General features: G+C 44.9%; 2 protein-coding genes across 2 annotated transcripts in view; both read right to left on the bottom strand.

Annotated features, from left to right (window-relative positions):
- KCNH6 (potassium voltage-gated channel subfamily H member 6) overlaps nucleotides 1-14,987 on the bottom strand; it is a 45,308-nt gene extending 30,321 nt beyond the window's left edge. The window contains 4 exon segments of the mRNA XM_044005428.1: nucleotides 4,813-5,024; nucleotides 5,253-5,414; nucleotides 13,933-14,163; nucleotides 14,912-14,987. Of these exon segments, the coding sequence (XP_043861363.1) occupies nucleotides 4,813-5,024; nucleotides 5,253-5,414; nucleotides 13,933-14,163; nucleotides 14,912-14,987 (681 nt within the window).
- Nucleotides 14,988-19,307: 4,320 nt separating this feature from the next.
- LOC122754835 (angiotensin-converting enzyme-like protein Ace3) overlaps nucleotides 19,308-20,169 on the bottom strand; it is a 31,006-nt gene continuing 30,144 nt past the window's right edge. Inside the window, exon 14 of the mRNA XM_044003285.1 lies at nucleotides 19,308-19,609. Within this exon, the coding sequence (XP_043859220.1) occupies nucleotides 19,308-19,609 (302 nt within the window). The remainder of the gene's footprint in view (nucleotides 19,610-20,169) is intronic.

The raw sequence follows: 20,169 nt of genomic DNA, 5'->3' as shown, positions 1-20,169 counted from the left end.
CTCTGTAACAGCCCATAGGAATCTGATGGAGAGAAGTGGAATAGAGAGTAACTTTCTCTCCTGGGGAAAGGACAGAATTAGGTATCAGGGCATTGCATATAGCCCTGTCCTTGGAGTCTAGACTCCAAGGTCTATTTATGACTTACGTAACTAAACCCCATTGGATGGTGGTCCAAGATAGACCTGTTTCATGATGAATCCTTCTTTATAGAAAGTGTGACCTATTCCATGAGATGCTGGTGTAATAAGAACACTGATCATTGTAATTCTGGCATTTCATAGAACTGTGGTATATCAGAGCTGGGAGGGACCTTAGAAGTCATCTAGTCCTACCCTTTCTTCTCACAGAAGAAGAAACTGAGGCACAGAGAACAATTCCCTTCTTTTACAGATAAAGAAACTGAAGAGAAATGACTCTAAAATGCTCAGAGAATCATATAACCCAAACAGGTACATCCAGGGTCAAAATGCCCAGAGAGGATTATTTCATATGGGTCAGTAATGGCCCCAACACATTGGGGCCCAGGAAGGGAGGGCAGAAATGGGCAATTCTGACATGAAATATGCCTGAAAATTGGGTTCTTTGCCTCCCAAAGGTTCCCTTGATTGCTCAGGTGCTGTTCCTATAACATAGATCTAACCATGTCACACACCCTGTGGGTTCCCCCCCTTCCTCCCCCTCTCAATGGCTCCCTGTTAACTCCAGGATCTATTTGGCTTTTAAATCCCTTTGTAACCTAGCCCCTTCTTACCTTTCTAGTCTTCTTACACCTTCCTCTCTTCCATGGATCCAGTGAAACTAGCCTCCTTGCTGTTCCTTATACAAGATACTCCATCTCTCACCGTCATGCATTTTCCTGGGCTGTGTCTGTTGCCTGGAATGCTCTCCATCTTGATCTCTGTCTCCTGCCTACCCTGGCTACCTTCAGGTCTCAGCTAAAATCTGACCTTCTGCAAGAAGCGTTCTTCCATTTCATTCCCCATCCTCCTTAATGCTAGGACCTTCCCTCTTGCTCATCTCCAATTTCTCCCGCATATATCTCGTTTGTACATAGTTTTAATGTTGCCTCCCCATTACATTGTGGGCTCCTTTAGAGTAGGAACCCCCATTGCCTTGTGCCTTTCTTTTATTCCCAGAATTCAGCACAGTGCCTGGCACATAGTAGGCACCTAATAAATGCTTGTCAACTTGACTTGATTTGCACCTCTATCCCCTGAAGTCATCAGCACACTCACATCTTGACTTCTGCCCAGCTCTTCCCTGATTGTTTATAGAGCTGACAACCTGGAATTTTGCTTGAAAGAGAAAGAAAGCACTGGCTCTGGATTCAGGAGGACCTGAATTCAAATCCGACCTCAGACACTTGACACACTTACTAGCTGTGTGACCGTGGGCAAGTCACTTAACCCTCATTACCCCACAAAAAAGAGAAATAGTTCTCTCCCCCCATTTCCCACCCCCAGGATCTCCCCAACCCGTTGGGATAGGCATGTGCTCCACTCACCCTATCTGGGCTTCCTTCTAGCACTTGTTCTTGGAGCATCACCCCTGAGTGCTCCTCCCCCCACCCCACCTCAGTATAGGTTGGGGGCAGTAGAAAGTGAAAGAAAGAGAGGGATTTGGTGGGTAGGAGGAGAGTAGGGCTGAAGAGTTGTGGGATTAGAAGAGAACATCATGGTGTATGCATGCAACTAGGCTCTGAATGGATGGGGACAGGGAAAGAATTGATTTTTCCACTGTCTGATGTGGTGGCCTCCAGGGCTAGATGGGAGGAGTCCCAGGAGGGAGAAGGAACAGGAAAGTCCTCATGCCTAGAGCAAGAGCTTGTCAACATGGATCTAGTCACCCCTGTCATCTCTCTCACCCACTAATAACCCTTCATCCACAGCTGCCAATGGAACCAATGAGGGAAGTAACCTTGTTGCTAGGCAACAGGGGATGGTCAGCCTGGGATAAGGGGAAGGCAGCTGGCTGGTTGGGGGTATTCACTCTGGTTTGGGGGGGGTACCCTGCATCCTCCTCTCTGAGGGTTAGGAGAGATGTGCTGATTGTTGTCATACAGCCCTTTAACTATTTGGTCATGGGGAGACCTGAGTCTTGGAGAATAGAAATTACTTTCCTGGGTCACAGGTCACGGGTTAGATAGAACATAGCTAACTTGACTAGATAGCTAAGGGGCAGGATTGGGGAAATTTCCAGGGGGTGGGAAGCAGAAGGCATTCCAGCATAGATTCAGTTTACTACACAATTTCAAGCTTTCCTGAAAAGTAGCTGGATGGTACATGCCTCATTTATTTTATTTTATTTTATTATTATTATTTTTGGCAGGGCAATAAGGGTTAAGTGATTTGCCCAGGGTCACACAGTTAGTAAGTGTCAAGTGTCTGAGGCTGGATTTGAACTCAGGTACTCCTGACTCCAGGGCCGGTGCTCTATCCACTGTGCCACCTAACTGCCCCTCATGCCTCATTTTATCACCGTTCTGCCCCAGCTGGTTTCCAACCCTGAAGTCAGACATTTCCTCTTCTAGAGTACCATGATTTTTGGGAAAGGAAGAGTGTGAGGCTTACAGATAAGAAACCTGGCTTCAGATGCTGATGTCAGCGCTCACAAGCTTCTTACCCCTGACAAGCCGTGAAATATGCCTGAGCCTTGGTTTCCTCATTTAATCTTCTTGAGGAAAAAGATGATTTCTTTTCTTTGTATCCTCACCACCTAGCACAGTGCCTGGTAGTGCCTAGTACATAGTAGGGGCATAATAAATGCTTGTTGACTGATCTGCAAAATTTAGAAAATCACACTTACAGGATCTGCTCCACAGGGTGGTTGTGAGGAGAGTGTGGAGCAGTGCATATGGGATTCGAAGCTGGAGGACCTGGTTTCACATCTAGTTCTTCCCCTTATGGCCTGTGTGAACTTGGGCAAGTCCCTTCTCATCTTGGACCCTCAGCTTCCTCATCTACAAAATGAGGGGGTTGGATTTAATGAACTCCCAACTCCAACTCTATGATCTCATGACCTTAAAGGTCTATCTAAATGAATTGTGAAATTATTAGAGGTAGATAACACTCAGGGCCTGGAGTTGGGAAGATCTAAGTTCAAATCTGGCCTCAGACACTTACCTTGTGTCCTTGTGTGACCTTGGGCAAGTCATTTAACCTCTGTTTGCTTCAGTTTCCTCATCTGTAAAATGGTGATAATAATGGCTCCTACCTCCCAGAGTTATTGTGAGGACCAAATGATAATAATTGTGAAATGCTTAGCACAGTGGCTTGTATATAGTATGTACTGTATAAATATTATTATTTATTATTATTATTATCTTCTCAGCACTCATTTGCAATTGAACTTGGTGGTCTCAAGGTTCTCTTACAGCTCTAAATCTATGACCCTATTATTTCCCAAAGAAGAGGAGGATGGATCCAAGTTTGAAACCTGGGGGAGAGGGGAGACAGTTAAGGAGAGAACCCTTCCATTCCTTCCTCACCCGATTCCCCATTTCTCTTCCCCTCTTACTTTCCCTGCTCTATCTCCTCACTTCGCCCTCATTCATCTCTACTGGAGGTGACAGGATGGTATCCTCTGGTTCCCTATGTGGTTCATCTTTTTCTCTGCTCCTGAGAAAAACTTCTTCCTTGTGGGGGCTGTGGATGGCAGGGTTCCCTTCCACTTGACAACCTACTATCCTTGCCTTCTCCTTGTTCTTCCCACTACCTCCAAGATACAGAGAGCAGGGCACTGGTGCTAGCCACACCCTGGATGTGGGGCAGAAACTAAAACCTGGAGGGTTCAGCCAATGATGTGTCTCTCCTAAACTGGGGCAGTCCTGCAGACTGTTCTCAGGGACAGAAACCCAGATGATTTTCAAGGTGGAGAAGGAATATTTTTTCTCTGAAACAAGGCTCTGTTCCTGATCCTCTCTAATTCATTCATACGTATCACAGACTTGTCCACATGAGACAATGCTGTTCCCTTGGGGCCAGAGCTGAACACAGACCTGAGAGCTGACACAGGGATACTGGTTCATCCGTCAAGATTGGTCCCTTGCGTGGCTACTAGCATGCTACAATAGCCTTTGAGATACTTGAGACTGTCTCACGTAATTACTGAGCAGACTGCAGAAGAATCATGGCTCTCGAGTTACCTTTCATGCAGACCACAGGATCTAGTGGACTATAAATTGTCAGACAGAATCAATGTGTCGATTTTTTTTTTTTTGCTCAACTACTTCGTTACATGGAAGGGCTCTATTAGTGTGGTAGGTCAGGAATGGATGGCATTAGGAAATGATAGCAATGTGGGCAAAAGTGCTAATAAAACAAAGAAAGAAGGAAAGAAGAAAGGAAGGAGAAAGAAGGAAAGAAAGAAAAAAGAAAGAAAGAAAGAAAGAAAGAAAGAAAGAAAGAAAGAAAGAAAGAAAGAAAGAAAGAAAGAAAGAAAGAAAGAAAGAAAAAGAAAGGAAGGGAGGGAGGGAGGAAGAAAGAAAAAAGAAAAGAGAAGGAAAGAAAGAAAGAAAGAAAGAAAGAAAGAAAGAAAGAAAGAAAGAAAGAAAGAAAGAAAGAAAGGAAGGAAGGAAGGAAGGAAGGAAGGAAGGAAGGAAGAAAAAGAAAGAAGAGTGAGGAAAAGAAGACATAGCTCCCTGGTAACTCTTGATATGCCAGCCCTTTCTCCCTTTCCCTTGGCCAGAGCCTGAGTTGCTATGCAGACACTTTACCTGGAATCCAGAGTGAATTCTTTTATTTCTGCCCCCTCCCCACCTCCATTCTTTCTGGCTAAGCTTTGACGATGCCTGCCCAGGCTGGCTCCATTACCTGAGTGACCTTCTCTGTGACGTTCTGGGTACGTTCCACCACCTTGTGTGGGGCGATGATCTCAATCTCAGTGGTAGAGCCGGATGGGTGCTTCTCCAGGTTGAACTCCACAAAGTTGAGTGTGAACTGTGGGATTTGGCTGATGGTGCGGTACTTGACCTGGTCTGTATCTGATGCAGAGCTTTGCCCACTTAGCTTGCCCCGGGAGCACTCTGAAAACATTGTCTCCTTTAGAGCAGAGACTGAGATTCTCTACTCCTCCCCACCCCCTACAAAAGAAGTTTGCTAGGGGCCTGAGTTCAGGGGCATGGGTAGAGTAGGGAAGTGGGGATGCCATGTGCAACATGGGCAGAACAAGATGACAGGGTGAAGGTCCCCCTTCCCTGTTGTATGGTGGTACATTCATCTTCCCCCTTACCTCTTCCCCTTGACTATCTCACCAGAGTTTAGGAATCCCTGGGACAATAGATGTTGGGTAAGGCTTCGACTGCTGCTCTTTGCCAGGAGCTGTGCCAGGTCCTCAAAATTGAGAATGTACATGATGACGGCCCCTTCTTCATTCTTTATGGGCACCACATCCACCAGGCAACGGAAGCATGAAGCTGTGGACAACCAAGGAGCATACAGAAGCTGGAGATGCCAGTCCAGTTAGGCCTCTTAACCCCAATACGGGGCTTATTCTAGCCTCTGCCCCACAATGGGACAGAGAATAAAGCCCGCTCAGCTTCAGAGATGACATGGCCAGTGTTGGGAGCTCTGGAAGGGCGCTGAGCAAGGAACTCTGGTCTCTCTAAGGGTCTGGTCCAAGGATGGAGACTGGAGAAAAGTTAGGAAACTTCCCTTCTCCCCTCACCCACTTACAAAAAAGTTGACTTGAGGAGTTTGGTAGGGGTCTATGTCTGAGATAAGTTCAAGGGAGTAAGTAGAGCAGAGAAACAAGGCTATCATGGATAACATACGTCCTATAGTTGAAATCCCCTAAGGATTGTGCAATCCTGGGCAGAATCCAGGGCCTGGCAGGATGGAAGGTGTGTGTTGGGGGTGGGGCTGGACTCCAGCTCCCTGGGTAGTGGCAGAGAGAGCAGCTAAGCTGGTCATTAGGGGGATGAAGTAGCATCAGGGCTTGGGAGGGCTGTGCTCAGCTCCAGTGGCTCAGAGCTTAATCTTCGAGGTTTGTTTCTGTTTTAATTAAAATTGAGCAGATGGGGATTAGAGGAATGCAGTTGGGCAGTTGGGGGGAGGAGATTTAGAGCCTCCGTGGAATCACTGGCTGTCCTTTGCCCTCCTTTGTCTCTCTTCTTGCCTTCATTTTCCACTCAAGCAGCTCTCTACCTCTTATCTTGTGTGGTATGCACTGGAAGTACATCATGTCACATCCCTGCTCAAAAACGTCCAAAGGCGCTCCCTTTTGCAAGAGTGCAGATCCCTTTTTCTGGTATTCAAGTCCCTGGACAATCTGACTCTGGCCTACTTTTCCGAATATGTCCCTACGACTCTCTCTCACATATACAATTCATTTCCTAGCTTTAGAGAGTTCATATCCTCATGAATCGGTTTTATAGAGAGAGGAAAGAGACCTTAGAAATCACCTGGTACAATCTTCTCATTTTAAATATGAAGAAACTGAGGCCCAAGGAAGTACGGTTAAAGCTGAAGATCACGTAGGTTGTAGGAGGTCAAACTCAAATCTCTGGTTCTCAGGGATCTATATCTTAGTATTTCAATGGATTAGGTATCTCATCTTTATGGGTATTCCCTTCAACCATTTAGATTGCAACTCTTCCTTTGCAACTATGTCCTCCCATGAATCCTACACCAGGGTCCCAAAGTGTTGGAAACCTCTTTGCCCTGCCTTCTCAACTGATCTTCTTGTATCTCTCCTCCCATTCACAATAAAACTCCTAGAAAAAGTTGTCTCAAGGGGCAGCTAGGTGGTGCAGTGTATAGAGTGCGGGCCCTGGAGCCAGGAGGACCGGGGTTCAAATCCAGTCTCAGACACTTGACACTTACTAGCTGTGTGACCCTGGGCAAGTCACTTAATCCCAATTGCCTCACAAAAAAGAAAAAGAAAAAGCTGTCTCCACACATTGCTTCCACTTCCACTCTTCTCATTTACTTCTCTACCTTTTGTGTTTACTAAGCACCAGGTGCTGCGCTAAGTTCTGGGGATAAAGAAAAAAGCAAAAGGAAAGACAGACCCTGCCCTCAAAAAGTCTACATTTTAATAGGAGAAGAAAATATAAAAGAGAGCTGAAAAGTGAGGGGTGTTTAACTCTTAAAGCCTTTTACAACCTGGCCCTGACCTCAATTTCCAATTGTATCATGAATTATTCCCTTTCCTTCACTCCATTGTCCAATCAGATTACTCTTTGGGGGGTGGGGGTGGGCAATGAGGGTTAAGTGACTTGCCCAGGGTCACACAGCTAGTAAGTGTCTAATGTCTGACGCCGGGTTTGAACTCAAGTCCTCCTGAATCCAGGGCCAGTGCTTTATCCACTACACCACCTAGTTGCTACCTGTCAGATTATTCTTATTGCTGTTTTTCACACATCATACTCCTCCTGTCAACATGCCTTTCTACTGGATGTCTCCCATGCCTGGAATAGACTCCTCTCCTCCCTGCTCTTAGAATATCTTGTTTCCTTCACAATTCTGCTTAAGCACCACCTTCGACATGAAGCCTTTTCTCATTCACACAGATACCACTACGTTCCCCTCCTTAAGAATTTGCCCTGTGCTTATTGCATGCTTATGTATGTTCATAGTATACAATAGAATGATAGAACATTGATGGAATGATAGTCTCTTTGATGGAAGATCCTTAAAGGCATTATTGTCTGTATTTCCCCTCCCCTGATTCCTAAAGCTAGGGGCAGCTAGGTGGCCCTGGAGCCAGGAAGACCTGAGTTCGAATCTGGCCTTAGATACTCACTGTTTGTGCGATTCTGGGCAAGTCACTTAACCTCCATTTCCCTCAGTTTCCTCAAGTATAAAATGAGGACAATAACATCATCTATCCCATAGGATCAAAGGGAATGACATTTGTAAAGTGCTTGGCACAGTGCCTGGCACATAGCATACACTTAATAAATGCTTCTTTCCTTTTTGTGTTCATAGGAGTAGTATTGTCTCTGAAAGACTTGGCATCTCTCCAGTGCTGATTTTCTCCCATAACCTCCAGACACATTGGGCCATTTGGTTAGTCTGAGGCAGGTTTGAACTTAGGTTTTTCTGACCCCAGACCCGGTGTTCTAACTATCATGCCAGCTTCCTTCTATCATCCCCAGCTCTCTGGCAGTGTAACTTCTACACATAGCCCAGTGTCTGATTGTGGGTCTTCAAATAGGGCAGGCATTTTTCACAGCTCACCCTGCCCCTGTCACCCTTTGCTATACTCCCCCACCCTTTCTGCCTGAGCTATGTGTCCCTAAGGTGTGAAGGTGGAATGATGCCTAATTGACTATGGAAACCTTTCACCACGTTTGGTTAATAAAAACAGCTATGCCACAGTTTAGTGGAACCATGCCTGGGTCAGGCAGGAATGTCTAAATTGCATGGATTTGAGCTATTCTTCTGAGATGTCTTGGTAGCTGCCCTCCCCCCTTAGTCTTAGTCCATAGGCACCTGACCAAAGTTGGTGGGGGTTCCAGTCCTCAGCTCCTCAGAGCCAACAGCAATGAGGACTCAGAGCTAGAGGGCAGGACTGGTAGATAACCAGATGTATGGGCACAGTGCAGCTAAGGAAACCCAACAGAACAATCCCTCTCCTTTTCTCTCCTCCATTCCCCTTCATCCCTCTCCTGTCAGCAAGAATTTCTAAGGTCCAGACTCCAAAGCCCCAGGTACTCTTTACCAGCTGCTGGGCTTGGTCAGTTATAATTTTATGGAACATGAATCGAACAGTCAGGACCTTTAAGAAAGTCACTCCCCATCTCTGTATCCCTATATGAAAATAAAGAGATTGGAGTAGATGGCTTCCTAGGTCCCTTTCTGTTTTGACAGTCTATGGTTCTTGACACCCATTTCTTTAGACACTGAACAATCTCCTGTAACTGGAAGTAGAATTTTGCTTCTTCCCCAGACCTGTGGTTCTGTCCCTTTCCAGTTATGACAGTGTCTCTTGGGACTGCTTCCTAAGCTTGGGACTGCAGCAGGGAGAAGATGGTGGGGAGAGGGTGGTTAGTACATTGTCTCTGTGGAAGTTCTCTTCCCTGGTGTGAGCCTGTTCTGTCCCTGTTAATGAGTTATAGAATCTGAGAATATTAACAGAAAGGGATATAAGGCCATTCTATCACACCCCTTCTCTATTACCCATTGCACATGTGAAGAAATTGAGGCCAGAGAGATGAAGTAGCTTTTACCTAGGAAAGGCAGCCTGAAATGGAGGAAAGAACAATGGTCTGGTTCAAGTTTTACTAATAAGCAGGGTTTATCTTGGACAAATTACATCTCTTTCCTGAATTTTAGTTCACTCATCTGCAAAATGAAGGTTTGGAATAGATGATTAGATAAAGGAATTAGTGAGTAAATTAGAATTCAGGCCTCCTGGCCCCCAGACCAATGCTTTCCTCTCTATGTTGTTTCCCTAATACTCTGCAGGCAGCAATACAGATGGGTCCAGGGAGTATATAAATCCCACAACTTTCAACACTTTCCCATTCCCTGACACCTAATTGCTTCCTGAAAAACATTCAAACCCAGTTATACACAGAAGCACACTAATGTATAGTTAGGCACACAGTCCCACATATTCAGTCCCATAAAAAGAGCTGTACAAACAGACATAACTCCCCCATTGTGCGAATCTGTGCCCCAAGAGGAAACACAGATGTGATTAGGACAGAGGGAGGGAGTGAACTTTCTTCCAAACGCCTATTATGCCGGGCTATTCATATTTCACTCCCCAGTTTGCCAAAACACATAGGATCATAGTATATCTGAGATATAAATAAGTGAGTACATCCCCTTAAATTTTTTTTGTGGGGCAATAAGGGTTAAGTGACTTGCCCAAGGTCACACAGTCAGTAAGTGTCAAGTGTCTGAGGCCCGATTTTAACTCAGGTCCTCCTGAATCCAGAGTCGGTGCTTTATCCACTTCGCCACCTAGCTGTACCCCCCCCAACTTAAATTTTTTTGGGTAAGGCAATTGCGGTTGTGACTTGCCCAAGGTCACACAGCTAGTAAGAGTCAAGTGTCTGAGGCCGCATTTGAACTCAGGTCTTCCTGACTTTAGGGCCAGTGCTCTATCCACTTCACCACCTAGTTGCTCCACCCTTAATTTTTACAGAAGAGGAAACCGACATGAAGTTATTCTTCTGAGATCACATAGTCTATGAGTAGCAGTCAGGATTCAAATCCAGTACCTCCAGTATTCTTTCTATTACACCATACTATCTCTTTCTCATTTGGTTCAAAGCCTGTCATTGTCACACTGGGCTAAGCTTTGCCTCCATTTTCCCAACTATGAAATTAAGTGGCCATCCACTTACCTGCAAGTCTTGGTAGCCTCAAGATGGGCTTAGAAAGCTCTAAGCCCTCATCCCTCTTCTTATACTTGCCTGTCTAATCACTTTATCCCTAGCTCTATTTCTGTTTCTTTGTGCCTATCCCTGTCTCTGCTTTTGGAATAACTCCAGGGGGATGGGAGTAGCCTCTGGTCTCTGCCCCTTCCATCCTCCAGATGGGCAGGGGCTCCTTTCTCATCTTTCCTCTCCAGTCTAGAGTCTAAAAGATGACTATCTCAAACCCATTTGCTCATATAGGCACTTTCTTCTGTGCCTGCCCATCTCCTTCTGTTTTCTCTTATCCTCTTATCTTTCTCATTTTCCCTTTTTTCCCTTTCCCTTCCCCCCTCCCTTCTGTTGCTCACACCTTCTCCCCTTTCTTGCAGTTTTCCCCCACCCACCTCACTCTGTCTCTCACCCCCTCCTCTCTCTTAGCCACTTCCTCAACTCTGTGTGAAATGCTCAGGGATGGAGAAGGTAATAGAAAACCAGAAAAATCTCCACCTAGAAGAGGGAGTCTTCTCATTTCCCCACCACCTCTGACCTCCTCTGTCACTTGTGGTATTGTGGGTATGAGTTGGACAAAGTATTCTCTAGCATAACAAGGGAGTCCCTGACATTGAAAGGAGAATGATACATCCAGAGAAGGACCCTGTTGTCTTTTCTTCCCCTTTACATCCATTCCTTCTTCCATCTCCATACTTCCCCATATCCCGCCACCCTGCTCCCCATTAGGTTTCTCACTAGTCCTAGAAGGGACACCATAAGGCTGTGTGCAAGGTGAGATGGGAAGGCTAGGTTTAAAAGAAAAAAGCTAGAGACCAGAGTCCCTGGCTCCAATTTTTGGCTTACTGTGTGACCTTTTATTTCCTTGTCCTCTTCTGGGTTTTATTTTTTCCAGTTAAATGATGGGAAAGACAAAAAGGTTCTCTGAGAATTGTTAAGGGAACATTAATTTATCTGAAGCCCTAAGGGGATGGGGCAGAAAAAAGGTTTGTCAATGGTCAATTAGTGTTCTATTCTGGATAATTTTTTCCCATCCCTAGGGCAACTAGAGTCAAGCATGTGGAGGTAGGATACTGGAGGAGAACACTTCGGACCCATCACTATGCCAAGGGCAATAAATAAAAGGTAAAAGAAGATGGGTTGTGTATGAGTATGGTGGAAAAGAACCATGTAATGTGAGTCAACCATAAAATGCATATTAGCTTGCAGAGACTCAAAACTTTTCCCCTGGATATATTTGGGGGGGGGGCGGGCAATGAGGGTTAAGTGACTTGCCCAGGTTCACATAGCTAGTAAGTGTCAAGTGTCTGAGGCTGGATTTGAACTCAGGTCCTCCTGGATCCAGGGCCAGGTGCTTTATCTACTGCACCACCTAGCTGCCCCCTCCCCCTGGATATTGCTCTAGACTCCATATCATAAACATTTAACTCAGAACTAGTCATCAAGATGCTTTAAGGATTAAAAAATGGAACAGATTGTCTAGAGAACTGGGGGGCAGGAAGAGGTTTTCTGGGTGCTCAGTTTCATGAGTATTTGACTTTTTCTACCCCTGGAAAGTCTCCAAAATACCTGGAGTGGATTTGCTATACATCTGCCTTGAGGTAGAATGATTTAGATGATTTGGGAGTCTTTTTCCCTTCCCTAATCCAATATTTCCTCTACTTCTTCCAGTTCAGGCTGAGCAGTCTTAGCAAAAAGCCACCATTATCTGTGGGGATGTTCTCATTTTATGGAAACATTCAGTTCTCACCACCCTGTGATCTTTCTCATTTCCCTGAGACTCCTTTCATTTCACCAGGACCCTTTTCAAGCTTTCTTCTGTCTTCCCCTTCCAATGCCTGCCCGCTCTTCATTAAGGCACCAAAAACAGCAGTTCAGCCTACCCAAGTCCTATATTTGGAGAAAGGGGCTCCTTATACATGGAGCACAAGTTTATATCATGTCCATAGCTTATATTACATACATGGACCATAGGCTTTCACACCCATTATCTAATCCAAAAAAAGTCTGAAATTTTCCCTAGACACAAATAGGAAGTTCAGAGTCCCTTCCCTTAGCCCCAAGATATTTCTCCTATGTTCTCTATGGAAGAGATATTTGGGTGGAGTAGAAAGAATGCAAGATTAGGAATCAAGAACCCTCAGTTCTAGTCCTGATTAACTCTGTTTTCTTGAATGAGTAATTTCCTCTCTCTAGGCCTCAGTTTCCTTTCCTGTAAAATGGAGGAAGTAGGTTGGGACTATATGATCTTTAAGGTTCCTTCAAGTTTTGCTAGTCTATTATGCTAAGCTTTGACTTACTCTCAACTGCAATGGGATAACTAGGTTCACATAAGTGACTAGCGGGGTGTGTGATGAAGAGTCTGATTTTCATTTTGTACTCTCCTCTTCTGTGTAAGCTTCCTCTGTCCCTTCTTGAGGTGCTGACCCTTTTACAGTAATCCATTTTAGGGGACTCTCTAGAACTTTGGGCAAGCAAAAGCTAGTTCTTATCACCCTGTTGTGGAAGAGATTGAGGGCAAGGTTCTTGCTGATGAGCCCCTGGCTTAAGAGCTGAGTCCCATCCCTACTTAACATCCCACCTTCCCAGCAATCCTAGGAGGCTGGGGATATGATGGAACTTCCAGTCCAGGATCCTAGATTTAGAGCTGGTATGGACCTTATGGACCATCTAGTCCTATTCCATTATGATACAGATGAAGAACCAAAGCTGAAAGAGTTTTAAGTAACTTGCCCAGGGTCACACAGGTGCTAAGTAACAGAGGTGTGAGTTGAACCCAGGTCCTCACTCTAAATCCAGCACACTGTTCATTGCATCAAGTTTCCTTTCCTCTCCCTGTCTGCAATTCCTGAGGCTCTAGGACCATGGAGGCCCTGAAGGAGAGGATGAGTGACCTTAGTTCCCTAATCCCTTCCTACACAGAGGGAGATCAGGGAAAGTTAATTTCTATCCCAGCTGTCTGACAGCTGGGGCTGATAGTGACTGAGGACAGCCAGCACTTCCTAGGCTTGTTAGCCAGAAGGTTAAGGGTAGATGGAGTGGGAAGGAAAGGCTAGCAACAGAAAGGTTCCTGAACCTTGACCACTAGGCAGTCAAGTCAGAAGCCTGAGTGAGGTCTGGCCCCATTTTTCAGCTCTCCAGGGATAGGAAACATATCTGTAACTGGCTTATAGGGTTTTTAAGTGCTAGAAAGACCTTAGAAATAATTTAGCTCGACCACTTGATTTTAAAGAGGAAGAAAATGAGGCTCACAGAAGGGAAATGACTTATCCACTGCCAATTGACAAGAAAGTAACACAGCTGGGACCAGAACACAGGTTTTCCAATTCTATACCCAGAGTTCTTTCCACTGTATCTCTATATCTCAGATCAAGGGGTAATGACAGAATTCATCATCTGGCTGACCCTAGATATCTGCTCCAGGTCCCCCAACTCTGACATTAGCTAGTTGCCTCCATCAGTTAAGGCTCAGAGAAATCTACTAGAACTGGAGAGAGCCTTAGAGATGATCTAGCTCAATGTTCTCATTTTTACAGAGGAGAAACTGAGGCTCAGCTTGACCCTAACCTTTCCTCCTCCCCCCTCTATTTCAACACAGCCCTGATCTTACCATCCTTTCGGTAATAGAGAATCTCCAGCTTGCATTCCTCGGCACCCAGCAAAGCCTGTGCCAGTTGGGACACAGCACTTGGTGGGGTGTCAGGACCAGTAAGGAAGTCACAGGTACAGGGTCGCTGCATCACCTCCACTCTGGAGTAGCCGAAGAGCTGGCAAAACCCGTCATTGCAATAAATGATGGCGCAGTTCTCTATCTGGGCATTGGCAATCAGGAACTTCCGGCCTAAAAAGTAGGAGGAGGTCAGTGCTTGGGACTGAGGTTGGGAGATGGTTTGGGGTTAATAAATGGTACAGGGAGAGTGGCAAGGGAGTGGACGATCAAGAATGGGGGGTTTGTGGGTATCAGCCAGGTTGGAATCAATAGGTAGTAACTAGAAATAAGTGTCAGGGACTGATGGGAGGAGGGTGGAGAGCAGGGATGAAGAATTTGTTAGGGGAGAGGAATGTGGGAGTTATGGGCTCCCTCTGAGTAGCTGATTCACACCAGGGCTGGTGGGGGGGAAGAGCAAAGTGGACAGGGAGAAGACAAAAGCACTGTTCTTGTGCATGATGCCTGCTGAATAATAAATATTTGTTGAATTGAATTGAAACAGATTAAGTCTTGTTCACCTGAAAAAGCAAAATACCACCAATGAACAGAGAGAGGAAAGTTCTGTTTATCTGCTCTCCACACCTGGGGAAAGAGCTTAGGGATGACAATGTATAGAGAAACAGGAGAGGTTCTTGGTATATTGATGTGGGGCGTTCAGGAGCTTGAAACACACAGCATACCACCTGTCCCCACTCCCATTCAATTGTAAGAGTTGTAGACAGCACTTCAGGACACAAAACAATCATTTCCTGCTGTCCCCTTTCTCTGTTCCCCAATTTGGGGAACTTTCCCACACCCTTCATCCCTCTCGATTCCTCCCAATCCCGACCCTCCACCCTTCCATCTACCCTCCCAGGTTCACATGCTCTCACACACTCACTCTGGCCCTCGAATTTTCGAATGATTGTATCCAAGTAAATGTTCTGAGGCGCCACATGCCCCCTGCGAATCGGCATCCTTTGACGGCATGGGCCCTAGAGCCCGGAATCCTGATCCTCCGATCCTGGGCTCTCAGTCAGGCTGTCGGCACCACTGCCTGTCCAGCTCTCAGTCAGCGGGTACAGGTTCCTGGAGTTAGGTGGATGCCGCCTCCGAGGGGAGGGCTCCCCCCGAACCCCGTCAAGGTGTAGGGGAGCTGCGGGCTTTAACTTCCACCCGCAGCTCCCCTGAGGTCCTGCTGGGTTAGCCCCACTTTGCTACCCACACTAGATCCTGAAGACAGGATGCCACGACCCCGGGAGCTGTCCCTATCACGGTGCTGAAAGGAGGAGCTTGGGCGGGAGAGGCGGCAGGATCGTGGGCGGGGCTTGAAAAAATTAGGGGGATTTTTGGTGGGAGGGTATCGGGAAAGGGCTCAGAATATTCATGTATTTCCTTCCCAGCCGCGCCCCATTAGGCATAATGCTTATGGTCCTTCGGGATCTGCCTTGACCAAATTCTGATACTTCACCTACGGGTATTTGAGGTGAATGGAGAAAAATAGGTTGGGGAAGTACCAGTAGTTTATAGAACCCTTGAGTGTCAGAGTTGAAAGGGAGGTTAGAAATAATTTAGTCTTCTCCCTTAATTTCAAAAGAAAGGAAATAGGCCTAGAAAAAGATTTGCCCAAGGTCAAACAGCAGTCAGTAGTGAAGCTGGAACTATAATAATAGTTCATCTACAGTGTTTTTCTTCACAACAACCTTGTATTTGTAAGTTGATTTCTGTATCTATAAAACGATGTTGTTGGATTAAATATTCTCTAAAGTTTCTAATAGCTTGAAATTCCCGAGAAAGAGGGTGAGTCCCTCCCTCCTTGGCCCAGTAGCAGTTCAGTGTCTTAGCTATGATCCTCTCCCCCACAATTACCCTTTGCTGAATACCTTGGGGTTATTTGGGTGAAAGAGTATGATGGAGTTACTTAAGAAGCAAACAGTGCACTGTCCTGTGTTCTTTAGAGGGAGAGAGAGAGAGAAAAGAGGAGGAAGAAGAAGAAGAAGAAGAAGAAGAAGAAGAAGAAGAAGAAGAAGAAGAAGAAGAAGAAGAAGAAGAAGAAGAAGAAGAAGAAGAAGAAGAAGAAGAAGAAGAAGAAGAAGAAGAAGAAGAAGAAGAAGAGAGAAGAGAAAACAAGAGATTAGATTGTAGATTGTCCTGGAAGGAACTCCAATCCAATGCCCTCATTTTACAGACATGGAAATTAAATCTCAGAAGGATTGAATGACTTGCCCAAGGTCAAACAGGTAGTAAGTGGCAGAGCCAAAAATTAAACCCAAGTTCACTTACTCCAAATTCAACATTCTCACTACTTCTCCCAAAGGAGCTTACGCTTTTATTACATCAAGAACAAGAGCAACAACTAGCCTATCAAAAAGGCAGAATATTTTTTAAAAATTCAAGAGACTGAAAGTGGTGAAGTGTAAAGAATTGGTCAGAAGAGAGTAAGGTTAATCTGAAAAAGATTTTCAGAAGCAGTTTTTTTTAGTGAGACAATTGGGGTTAAGTGACTTGCCCAGGGTCACACAGCTAGTAAGTGTTAAGTGTCTGAGGCCGGATTTGAACTCAGGTACTCCTGACTCCAGGGCCAGTGCTCTATCCACTGTACCACCTAGCTGCCCCAGAAGCAGTCAGTTTTGAGCAAGGTCTTAGAGGGGAGATATATGGTTTGGGGTGGACAGGCAAAAGGGGAATTTCTTGTGATGGGAAATACCCTAAGCAAAGGCATAGATATGAGTGATGTGTATAGGGGGCAGCAAGAAGACTGTTTTCAAAAAGATGGAGATGCTGGTCTGGAGAGTTGAAGATGATAATGGAGAGATAAAAGGCACTCAGTGGAGAATCCTGAGTATCAGTGTGCCAGCTGTGCAATGTATATGCCACACCATGAAACACTTAGGGCACTGTGGTAGGAGCTCTTTAGTTTGAGGGCTCCAGATTAGCTAGTGTGCTGCCTTCCTTAACCCTAAAGAAGGGCCCTGTGTGTTCTGTCAATTAGTCACTGAAGGAATGTAGTATGTAGTGCTCTTCTTGAGCTATCAGCCCAGTAGCTCCTTCAATTCATTTTTTGATGAATGCATGGTAGTGTCCCAAGGGGCTGAAACATCCTAATTGGCTACTACAGAGCACTGAGCCAGCAACCACTTATATTCACCTTGTTCCCTCCCTCTCTTTCTCCCCCCTCCATTTCCTCAGCATTAAATGGAAGGCTAGCCAATTAAGGCATATAAACTAAGGGATTAGATGAAATATTTCTTTTAATGATTAAAATAGGAAATTAATGGTTATTAGCCCCATCTTACACCTGGAATCTCTTGTCAAATTGCCTCCCCCCTATATTTATGTATACTGTGGTCACATGGTTTATTGAACATACAAATAAAAGGGAAAATGTTAAGTACCCCTACATAGAGCCCTACAACTATCTCTTAAAACTCCTCCCACATAACCTCCTGGATCTTTGGGATTCTGGGGGGACCCAAACCTGTAGGTCATAGAAAGGATTCAGGAAAGGGATGCATGTCTAGGACCTTTATTTGGCCAGGGGCTATACCAAAAGGAAGCAAGGGAAGCACAATGGGACAGAGCTATCTTCCCCTCAGTCTCAACAGTGGATTGGGGGGCAGCTAGGTGGCATAGTGGAAAAAGCACCAGCCCTGGATTCAGGAAGACCCGAGTTCAAATCTGGCCTCAGACACTTGCCACTTACTGGCTGTGTGGCCCTGGGTAAATCACTTAACCCTCATTGCCCTGCGGAAAAAAAACCACCCCAAAAACAAAACACCAAACCCGGTGGATGAGATTTTCAATAGCTGTCAGTTCTTACCTCTTCAAATTCAATAAATTTAAAAGTATTTATTAAGCACCTACTATGTACCAGGCACTGTGCTAAGTGCTAAGATTCTTCCAGACCTGTATGGCTTGCCACAGTTCATCATCATCACCCTGTTCCCTCTCTTAGAGAAGATTAGGTCAGGGGTTAGGACCACAGTGAAGAGCCTGGAGCAGAAAGAGGCTGAAGGGTCTCCAAATTCTTGAAGGTTAATTTCCTTTTTTATTTTCTCAGAATGATATAGGAGGGCAGTAGGAAAAGCTGCCTGTCAGCTGCCTAGGGATATCTCCAAAGAACTTACCTTTTAAGCCTCCTAAATCCCTTCATCAACTTCACCTCCTTTTCTTCTCCAATCCCCCTTCCTTCCCCCCTCCCCCGGCCAATTTCCCTCACATCAGGGAATTTTTATAAGAAGTCAGGAAAGATATTTGCTTATTTCTCACTTTCCAGGACAACAGGGAATGTGCTGGGGGAATAGAGGATAGGGAGGTGGGATGGGGAAGATGTGACGATCAGAACCATCTCTTGATAGAAATGACTAAAGATTAACTCTAAATATTAAATAAGTCAATGATTATTTGGGCCCTGGGCCCAGTTTCCTAGGCTCCCTCTGGCTTGGTTTTGGCTCTTTAGTACTCAGGGTCTGGGAGGTTTGGAAGTTGAAGGAGATCTGAGCCCTGCTTTTGGAGCCATATACATCTGGGTGAGACCTAACATTGAATTCTTCTGTGTCACAGGGGCTTCCAGTCCAGGAGAAAGGCAAGGGGAGTGGTGGATATCTAGTCGGTGTACTGTGACATTTATAATACATGCAAATGTTATACTAAGTAAATAATATGTTTACTTTTTAAAAAATAGCAGGGCATCAGTAATGCCCTTCCTGACCTAGGACTACCCTTCTCCTCTCCCCTCCAGCCAATTGCCTGGGGTTCAAGAGGATATAAAGCATGTCTGATTTGAAGACCCAAATCCTAGGGATTTGGGGGGTGGATGAGGGTGGGAGATGGACAGAACATCTAGGTGACTAGAGCAGAGGTTTGTGAGTTTCCCAAGAAGGCTGGGGGATAAAGCTTGGTGCCTCAGGTACATTCACACACTCAGAATATCACAGCTATACACATGCACATAGCTATGTAGAGTCTCATACACACCCAGCCATACCTATTAGTCATTCACATACATAACGGCACACACTGTCATGGGCCCATAGTAATATAAGAGCACACATAATCATAACCATCCATAATCACCACCATACCCAGAGTTATACATTCACAAGCATAGATACAGCTTTACAATCTGAAGTCATCTTTCTCTCTTGATCTGCCTTCCCCCCACCCCATTTACCCTTTTACCTCCAACCTCCCCCCGCCCAAATACAAATACAGTCTGGCTCACTGGGGCAACCCTTTGTTCCTGGTGTCTAAGCTGAAGGCTCCTACGTTTTGCTTTGTGTCTTATAGGAACTGATCTAGGATTTCTTGGAGCTGAGGATGAAGACATAGGCAGATAGCATCACCACAGACAGCAGGAGAAACAGACTGAGGCTGAAGAGCAGGTACTGGCTCCTGATAACATTCTGGATCTTCATGGAGATCCCCAGAAACTTGACTTCCTTGTTTGGATCAGACATCTGGCCCTTGGATAGAATCTTATAAAGCAGACTTGCTACGATCAGGACTAGGAACAGACAGAGGGTCAGCAGTACCCACTGCCCAGCAATGGCATCATGGTAGTTCAAATTTAGGGACAGGAAGCTCATTTTTCTTTTCCCTAGGGAAAACATAGCAAATCTGGGGTAAGTGTTAAGGGAAAATCAACCCTTTTCCCCTCCTCTCTTTTCCCTCCCATTCTAATTAGCTTTTGTGTGACAAGCCTTGGTTGTGGAACACAGAAGTTTTTTGAGTACCTTCTAGGTGCTATGGTCAGATCACTCCCCCATCTCTGCTTTCATTAGACATCTAGTTATTCAGCACCCACTCCCTACATATATGTGTATGTATGCATATATAAATATGTATATATTCTGATGTCAGAATAAAAACCAAGCTATTGTATGTGTATATATAATATTTAAATATACAGAATATAAAATTTTATTTAATATACAACATATATTAAATATAGAAATATATTTAATAGATAAAATATCACTTATATGTATCATATGCATGCATATATAAAATATATATTCTATTTTCAGATGGGTACTAACCTATTAGGTGTGTGTATATATATATATATATATATAAAACATTTAAATATACTAAATCTGAGTATTTTAATATATAAAGTACATTTAATACAAAGTATGCATTAAATATAGAAATAGA

Source organism: Dromiciops gliroides, chromosome 4 (genome assembly GCF_019393635.1).
Source record: "Dromiciops gliroides isolate mDroGli1 chromosome 4, mDroGli1.pri, whole genome shotgun sequence".
NCBI classification, from domain to species: Eukaryota; Metazoa; Chordata; class Mammalia; order Microbiotheria; family Microbiotheriidae; genus Dromiciops; species Dromiciops gliroides.
Note: the sequence above shows the minus strand (reverse complement) of the source record. Positions and strands in the feature narration are given on the sequence as shown.